Raw genomic sequence first — 8,331 nt, forward strand, 5'->3', positions numbered from 1 at the left:
GCCCATCTACACTACACCCCCATCCAATAAATTGCTTCCGAGAAATGTCCTTTCAACCTTGGGCGATTGAATTAAAACGAAAAAAAGGTTCAAGTTCATGTCTCACATCACAACAGTATAGTCCCTTTCAAGTTGCGATGAACGATAATAGAGCGACATAGATCTCCTGGAAATAATTGATTTAGGTCGCAGTTTGGCTTGATCGGTGTTTATTACAAAATCAAGGAAGAACATCTTTTTTTGTGGCTGAAAAACTACAAGATATTGGCAGAAAAATAATTAAAGAAGGTCTCTTGAAAGACACCTTGTGCCTTTCAGACCAGGACGGGTAAAGTACGTAGTAAGTTTATCATTTGTCTGCCGAGAAGTTGTTTGTGAAAAATATTAAATCCCTTGCGGAGAAAGAAGATTGGTTGTGTAATTCACCAAGATCGTAACTAATCTCGTTTCTAGACGAAATAACGTAGCATTGACATTGAAAATGCAATAATGGCATAGTTCCAATGATTCAAGGCTTTACCTGCGGGAGTCGGTCTTCTTCAAACAAGGAAAATACGCCCCTCTTAGCCCCTTGTTTAGCTATTTTTCTATTCCACTTTCTCCGCAGAATGCGTGTGTGTCCTTGTTCAAACCTGCATCTCTATTTGCTTAGCCGTCTGAGGTCAAATGAAAGCGACTCGAAAGGCAACTTGCGATGCCGCAACACTAAAGCGAAAGTTGATCAACACAAGTTAAGTGAAGTCATAAAGTTGACACCAGGTTCTGTGATGATTACATAACCTTGCAGTTGGTTGTTAGAAGGCGATTGGCTTGTTAGCAAAATATTCAGTGCCTTTTATTGTTTGTTTGTTTTTTTTCATGGGGGGAACACGTAAGTGAGTTGATCAGGAACAAACTAACGACCGTAAAAAGTCGCCAACACTAGGCGTGGATTTAAAACCATGCCTGTGCTAGTTGTTTACTGAAAAAGAGAAAGCGAATAACCTTTTTTTTTTTTACTTTCTGTGTTGTTTTACTAAGCCTCCTCCTGTCAGACGTGAGACCGGAAATCTCTTGTCCCACTTTGATGAGGTATAAAATAGGCAACACTCCACTGATGAGGTTATAGTTTGGTGTAAAGATTGGCATTCGACGGACTTCCAATATCACGAACACCGAACATGCGGTCTTTGGTAAGTCCTATGATCAAATCTGTTTTTAGCTCGTGGCGAACTGTTGTTCGATTGGACTGTTTTATGACTTAATGGTACGTTTTAGCGTTAGGAAAACAAACAACACAAGGATTGAAAATAGTTTATGTGCTCATAGAATGAACAAGTTGACTAAGCAAGATTATGTAGATTTTTCCTTAGAATAGGATGTTTAATAAATGGTTTTTGACAAGGTTGACATGTGTCGGGATTATCGATGGGTTGACAAAATATTTGCAAATTTTTTTTCGTTTGATGCTACGCAAGAACTGAACTTCTGTGTGATAAAGTGAATATTTCGTTACATCTTTCGTGGTGAAATCCCTTTCCTTATGATGTAGATTTCATGTTAATAGATCGATAAATAAAACCCCGAAAATAATAAAACCCACCTTCCTGTTTTCTAGTTTTTTTTTTTGGCTGACAACAGGAAATAACTATTTACAACTTGCTTTTTGCCACTTCCAACTTTTGTATATCATTTTCCATTCTAATGTAAACAAAGGAATCCCGCCTGAAACATAAGAAATTCTATCAATACAATGTTCTTTTGTCTTCTCTTTATAGCAGACATCCGCCGTGTTGTGCTTGCTTTTCCTGGCAGTTATGGCGTATTCGGCATCAGCACAAATTTCGTCCGCTGAAAATGATCCAGAAGCAAAAAGCCAATCGCTATCGGCCGATCCAAGATTATCCAAAAAAACCGTAACTGTTTTAACTTAAAAATTTATCGGAACTCATTTTAACGCGAACAATCTCTTTCCTCTAACGCTTCCGTAGGCATTAGCAATTCCGCACTATGGTGGAGGTTACGGAGGGGGCTACGGAGGAGGCTACGGAGGGGGTTACGGCGGAGGCTACGGTGGTGGGTACGGTGGAGGATACGGAGGCGGAGGTAGCTCTATTCCTCCGGTATATCCGCCGTATCCCGGAGGAAGCTACGGTGGCGGTGGAAATAATTTCGGCTATAATTACAATGGATATGGTTACTATCCGCCCATAAATAGTACGAGGAATAATCTTAATGTTATGTAAAAACGAATCTAATTTTACTTCCTTTATCCAAATGTGTAATTAGATTATGGAAATGGCTATGGATACAATGGCTATGGTAAGGGCAACTTTTAGCTAAACACATTTAAGCTTTTACGCAAGTAGAATGAACAGATTTTATTACCTACTTTAGGTGGTTACGGTGGCCAAGGCGCTTATGGTCCCGGTTACAATATCGGCTACGGCGGATACGGTAAAAAAAAAAGAGAAATAATAAAAACCAACCCGAATTCCTTCACAGATCGCTATTCATTGTTAATGCTGTTACTGTTTTGCTCCAAAATAAAGTACCATCCCTGTTTTTATTAGGTCTCGTAGGAACCGGAACATACGGTATTGGCTATGGCGTTAACGGTGTCAGCGTAGGTGTTGCAGGCTGAAGAGGTGTTCGATTTGTTCACAATTTGTATCCATAATCATAGTTGTATCCATCATCATATACCAATATATAAACCTCCAAAATCATTATGGCATTTCTTCGAGCAACACTTTATTGGCAAATCTTTCAAGGGGGGTTAAGGGGACATTAAGTGATGAGCTGACTTGACTGTTTTTGCAGAAAAAAACTTTTAAGCCTGACTAAATAAGCCCGACTTTCTTATTCTTAAGTCGAACCCGAGTCGACTTTTCTTATTCTTAAGTCGGGCTTAAAAACTTACAATAAACGAATTGCCATAGTTTGGTTATTTTAAAAATGAAAATTCTTGTAGCCATCTTCAGGGGGATGGATGCACTACGTTTACAACAATAATAAAAATACATAATGGTTGGGGGGTGAGGGAATTCTGAATTGTCAAATGTCAAATGTGCGAGACGCCATTAACAAGTGCATTGAGTGCTTGAAAACCTACAAATCAAGTCGGGTTTGCACTGCAACGCACTTTTCACTTTGAGGATGAAATTTGCTCCTCTGGCGTTTCTTGTCTTAATTAATTTCCAGGTTTGTTTGTCGGTTTTACCGATTGTAATCTGGCATGGCTTAGGTAATCCAGCTATACAAAGATTTTGGTTCATTGACTAAAAATACGTTGATATTCCGTGATTACTTCTCTAGGAGATGTATGCTGTAACCCCTTGAGCATTGGTGGTTTACAAAAGTTTATACAACAAGAAATTCCTGATGTTTATGTTATTTCATTAAAGATTGGGAAAACCACCAAAGAGGTGCTTGTACTTAGTAATGTTTTTTTCTAGAACAAGACATAACTTTATATTTAAGGATTTTGAGAATGCATACATAAAAAATGCAAACGATCAAGTCAAATTCGTCTGTGACTTCATCAGAAATGATTCAAAATTAGCTCTAGGATATCATGGTCTTGGTATCTCCCAAGGAGGGCAATTCTTGTAATTTCTTTACTACGTTTATAGAATAAAAGTGTGTTAGTTACACTTGTTCTTTGATGTCTGATAGGAGAGCTGTAGCTCAACGATGCACTAATCCTCCAATGGCTAATCTGATCACTCTAGGCTCTCAACATCAAGGTGTGTATGGACTCCCTCGGTGCTCGGGTGATGATGTCAAGTTTTGTAACTACATTCGGACGTTGTTGAACCGCGGAGCCTACAAAAAGTGAGTACTCAGACCTATACTTGTCTTCAGATTTTTTAAATTATCAGCATTCGGTCTAGATGGATTCAAAATTTCGTCGCCCCGGCAGAGTATTGGCATGACCCATTGGATGAGGAGACATACAAAAAAGCAAGCGTATTTCTTGCTGATATAAATAATGAGAGGGTAATGGCATAGCTCAATGTAAACATGATGTCTTCAATCTTGGATGATAGTCTTACAAATTTTGCTTTTTCTCATTACAGACAATCAATGAAACTTATAAAACTAATTTACAACAGCTGAAAAACTTTGTCATGGTAAAGTTTACAAAAGATACAGTTGTACAACCAATAGAAACAGGTAAATTTCAAATCGGCAACTGTTGGTATGTTATTCATGTATATATTTTTTTCTTACTTTATTGTAATCCTTTAAATTGCAGAATGGTTTGGTTTTTATCGCGAAAATGATTTGAATTCAACTTATACTCTTCAGGAGTCACCGCTCTATATTGAGGTAAGGTACCATCACCTAATTAGTTGACCACCGTTATTTTCAAATTTTCCTCTTTTGTTGCCACCTTTGCAAGGATCGCCTAGGCTTACGAACCATGGATGGTCAAGGTAAACTTCATTTCCTGAAAGTTGAAGGGGATCACGTTCAATTTAGCCAGACTTGGTTTAAACAAGTGATTATAGAGAAATTCTTACGTTGAAAAGATTTAAAGTGTTAACACAATAAAAAGCTATTTACTATCGCCATAAAGTATACTAGGATTAGTAACGTTTGCAAAACCACTTGAGTTACGCGTGTTAAGCTCCATAGATGGTGTTGCGATCCTTCCGTTTCAAATCGCCAGTATGCTCCGGTATTTGACAGTTTTGGACCGACCGGCCGCTATATGTGATTTAGAGGAGGCCGAAAAATCAGTTTTTAGTCGTCATAAAATGGTAATCAGAAATATATGTTAAGTGTTTGACAAATTTCGCATATAATTTAAGGGGACTAAACAAAGCTATTCAGAAATTTGTCTTAGACCTCGGGGTAGGTAAAGGAACATTAAATATGTATGAAATATCATTTGTTGTCGTTTTGACTCACTTTCTAAGCTAGTGCCAGCAGAGTCACTTTCTAGCAGTCAAAGTTAATGGCGGCGGATAAATTTGAATAGAAATCGCACCAAAGTAGAAACCTACTAGAGTTGTCGCTCCGATCAATTTTTTATGTTGATGGGCGACCCGATCAATCTTTGGTTGATCGGACCGAAAAGACTTAAATGCGACAAGCAAATGGACGCTAGATGGCGAAAAAATTGAATTTAAAAAATGATCGAACCCACTTTTTTACTTTATTATTTTCGCCATCTAGCGGTCACCATCAATATTATTTTATTATAAACAATGGCTGCTCACGATTGGGTGTGAAGCTTTGTCTAGAAGAGTAACATCAGGGCAAGCAAAGTAAATGATCCTAATTGGTTGCATCGAGATGTGATTTTTTTCATTTTCTAACAAATTATTTTATGTGTAAACATCTAACAGAAAATGGCTGCCCAAACCGATAAGGGGGCTGTCGATGGGAGGGTATCGAGATGCGATCCCGATGAAACCCCAACCCCCACCCCCGTGATAACCAACCATTGTATTAAGCAGCCCATCAGAAAAATAAAGCCCATCCCGCCTCCACTAGATTTAAGCAAAAGGGGACCACTTGATTTAACCAGCTCAGAAAGTGTTAGTGAATGTGCCAGCTTTTCTGCCAGCCCGAGAAGCCCTGCCAGCTCAAATCAAAAGCACTTGCCATTTCGCAAAAGGTTTGATATCAAAGTTTTCTTCTAATTTTGCTATGAAACTGTGCTTAAGAACATTTGAATAACTGTATTTTTATTGCAGAGCATTTAGTTGGACTACATTTCATGATGAAGCTGGTTGCAATTCTCTTAGTCCTGGTCCATCATCAGCGATTATGCAGAGAAGCACATATTATGGGTTCATACCCACTAGCCCACATATAAGCCGATTGTCTGTCATTAAACAAGAATCAATCGATCAGCCTGATGTATTTGGTGACTACTTGAGCTCAAATGTGGAAGGAAAAGAAGACCAAGAAAGTGTAGCAATTGGAAAATCTTCCAAAGGAAAACCTTGTGTATATTCTGAAGCAAAGAAAGTGATTAATTATCCTGCTCCCCAAAGTCCTGCCTTTCCCACTCCTGCCACACCCAGCCCACTATCTCCTATGAACTTCCCTCCCACGTCAACTTTTTTCCCACCACATTTTCATCCAAAACTTTCTTCATACTCCTGGTCAGGAACATTGCTCAGTCCCGCCCCTTCTTTGCACAGCAGCAGTCAAGAAGAATTAGCCCAGTGTCGTCCTTGGAAACTGGAGGTACAGCATTCCTTTCGGATGTGTTTGAACTTTACTGTTGCTAAATAGATTATGAAATGGCGTTCCCGTCTCAGGAAAATGAAATGGAGGAAGAAACATCTGATAATGTTGCTGCCAGCAGAGAGGAATCGGATACATTTCATGGAGGAACCGTTTCACGAGAGGACTACGTACACAGCGAGCCTCAACCAGGAACGTCCGAGCTATGCGAACGCCTGCAGCGGTAGGGTGTTTCTTGATTTGCGTTTTGATAAACTGGACGATTCATTTCTTTTACTAGGTTCGACTTCGTCATGCCACCGGCAGTATCCAAGAGTAATGAAAAACGTTATCAGGTCACTAGTGAGGAGGCGGCCACTAGTTTGGCCCCTTCGCCTGCCAAACGCCCAATGAATGGATTCATGCTTTTCGCTCAAAAATATCGCCTCCAGCTCATCCAACAGTTCCCAGGACGTGATAATAGGTAAGAACTATAATTAAATGGCCCAGATGGTTTAGATTGCTGCATAACTCTTGTCCTGTGTCATTGCTACAGGGCCATCAGTGTAATGCTTGGCGATGCTTGGAAGCGTTTAAATCCGGGAGAGAAAGAAGTTTATACTGCAGAGGCACATTTGAGAGCGGAAGAATATCGTCGATTGTTTCCCGATTGCTGGAAGCGTAAGCGTTCCAAATCCACAAGCTAGGCAATGTTTCTTTTATCATCTTTATACTTCATTTTCACTGTTTCGAATTGTGGGTTGTGGGATCAGATTTCGGCGAGGTGATCATTTCGCAGGTTTTTGCTTCTGGTTCAGCTCTTACGCGGACTTAAAATGCAGACATTTTAGTTTTGATCAGTCGCGACTACGGAAATTTTAAGAAAAAAACTTTCCTTTCTGTTGAATGGCTTTGATGTTGCATGTATATATTTGGTAAACAAAAAATTAAGAAAAAAGGGAATTCAGAAGCTAGGACGTCCCGTTGGAATCAACTGCAGCTTAGCTCGCAGATCAGGCATTTCGAGATTGTTGGCTTTGTTAAGTTTAAACAGTTGGAACCGTAAGAACCTTTCGTAGGTTATGGGAACTTTTTTGAGGAGGAAGGGGGAGAGAGGACAAGGAACTGTGCTAGACGGGTGATGTCTGCAAGATCACAAAAACAGGTTTTTTTTTTTTTGGCGATTCCTGTCATTGAGGCTAATCAGAAGCTTGCTTGTTCGATGTCGTATTTCCCCTTTTTTAAAAATCCGGATAAAGAAAAAAATATTTATTTGATGAAGAGCCAGAAGGCGTTATGTCTATTGGTATGTCTATTCGGCGACGTCGTTAATCCGCGACAATCAATCAGGATGTGTTACTTTTCTCACCAAATTGTGATAGAAGAGCACAATTGGTTTTCAACGTGAATTCTTCTCAAATTCGTATAAAAACCTTACTACAAAAAATGCCAATATCCATGATCTCAACAGATTTGGCATTCTACAATCCCTCGTTTTGATTCGACCTGCTCCTTGAGCTGTTCATTTCTTCTTTCCGCCTTTCTTCTTTCTATGTTTACTTCAATTTGTTCAGCCTCAGTTATCACACACGCTTTTGCAAGAAGACATAAGTGCATTACAATCATTTCGTTCATTTTTTTTAAACCTTTATTTCCCCTTCCTCTCTATTCTTCTTATTGTTTTCACGGGTATACTTAATCCCCAAAAGGTCAAAAAACTATCAGTGGTTTCAGTGTCTTCCTCTCGCCATTCTGTCCAATTGAAATGCTGCACAACTCGCCCTCAGCATCAATTTGATAACCTTAATTTCATCCTCTGATGCTTTTCGCCTCGTTTCTGAACCAGGTCGAGCGTGATCTCTCTCCGTTTGAACACAGGAAGAAATTGTTCTCTAGAACTAATCGTTTAATCGTAAAAAAACTAAATTTTAAAAGGGTTATTTGGATACCTCGGTGTGTCTATTTGATGGCAAGTTTGGAAAATTGATTTGTTGGAATGGACATTTAACTAGATGTGTATAACCTATTCACAATGTTGTCTTCGTTCTACTTTCTCTTCTTTGGTTTCCGTAAATGTTTCCACGAGGGCCAGTTGAAAAGTGCAACTTTAAGTTGGAAAGATATGAAAAATACATAATCTAAAAACAAAGTACCTGGGATTTA

The 8,331-nt window shown here is 39.1% G+C and overlaps 3 protein-coding genes across 5 annotated transcripts; all 3 read left to right on the forward strand.

Annotated features, from left to right (window-relative positions):
* Positions 1-884: 884 nt before the first annotated feature.
* Positions 885-2,708, forward strand: LOC130685282 (keratin-associated protein 6-2-like). Of its 2 annotated transcripts, none has more exons than XM_057508568.2 (6): positions 885-1,172; positions 1,761-1,895; positions 1,971-2,196; positions 2,269-2,301; positions 2,377-2,436; positions 2,553-2,708. In XM_057508568.2, the coding sequence occupies exons 1-6, from the start codon at positions 1,161-1,163 to the stop codon at positions 2,621-2,623; spliced, it is 537 nt and encodes a 178-aa protein (XP_057364551.1). In that variant the 5' UTR covers positions 885-1,160; the 3' UTR covers positions 2,624-2,708. The 2 variants fall into 2 exon arrangements, with proteins under 2 accessions (XP_057364551.1, XP_057364550.1); XM_057508567.2 differs by having other exon boundaries at positions 972-1,172; positions 1,758-1,895.
* Positions 2,709-3,001: 293 nt separating this feature from the next.
* LOC130685269 (palmitoyl-protein thioesterase 1-like) lies at positions 3,002-4,555 on the forward strand. 2 transcript variants are annotated; one of them, XM_057508542.2, is made up of 8 exons: positions 3,002-3,226; positions 3,298-3,407; positions 3,463-3,590; positions 3,658-3,816; positions 3,876-3,981; positions 4,062-4,158; positions 4,241-4,314; positions 4,388-4,555. In XM_057508542.2, the coding sequence occupies exons 1-8, from the start codon at positions 3,139-3,141 to the stop codon at positions 4,511-4,513; spliced, it is 888 nt and encodes a 295-aa protein (XP_057364525.1). In that variant the 5' UTR covers positions 3,002-3,138; the 3' UTR covers positions 4,514-4,555. The 2 variants fall into 2 exon arrangements, with proteins under 2 accessions (XP_057364525.1, XP_059350299.1); XM_059494316.1 differs by lacking the exon at positions 4,388-4,555 and having other exon boundaries at positions 4,062-4,183.
* Positions 4,556-5,173: 618 nt separating this feature from the next.
* Positions 5,174-7,594, forward strand: LOC130685307 (transcription factor SOX-13-like). The gene is made up of 6 exons (XM_059494313.1): positions 5,174-5,258; positions 5,340-5,611; positions 5,691-6,189; positions 6,264-6,412; positions 6,470-6,652; positions 6,725-7,594. Exons 2-6 carry the CDS (start codon positions 5,343-5,345, stop codon positions 6,873-6,875), a joined length of 1,251 nt encoding a protein of 416 aa, XP_059350296.1. The 5' UTR covers positions 5,174-5,258; positions 5,340-5,342; the 3' UTR covers positions 6,876-7,594.
* The last annotated feature ends 737 nt before the right edge of the window (positions 7,595-8,331 follow it).

This window comes from Daphnia carinata, chromosome 3, assembly GCF_022539665.2.
Source record: "Daphnia carinata strain CSIRO-1 chromosome 3, CSIRO_AGI_Dcar_HiC_V3, whole genome shotgun sequence".
Classification (NCBI taxonomy): Eukaryota; Metazoa; Arthropoda; class Branchiopoda; order Diplostraca; family Daphniidae; genus Daphnia; species Daphnia carinata.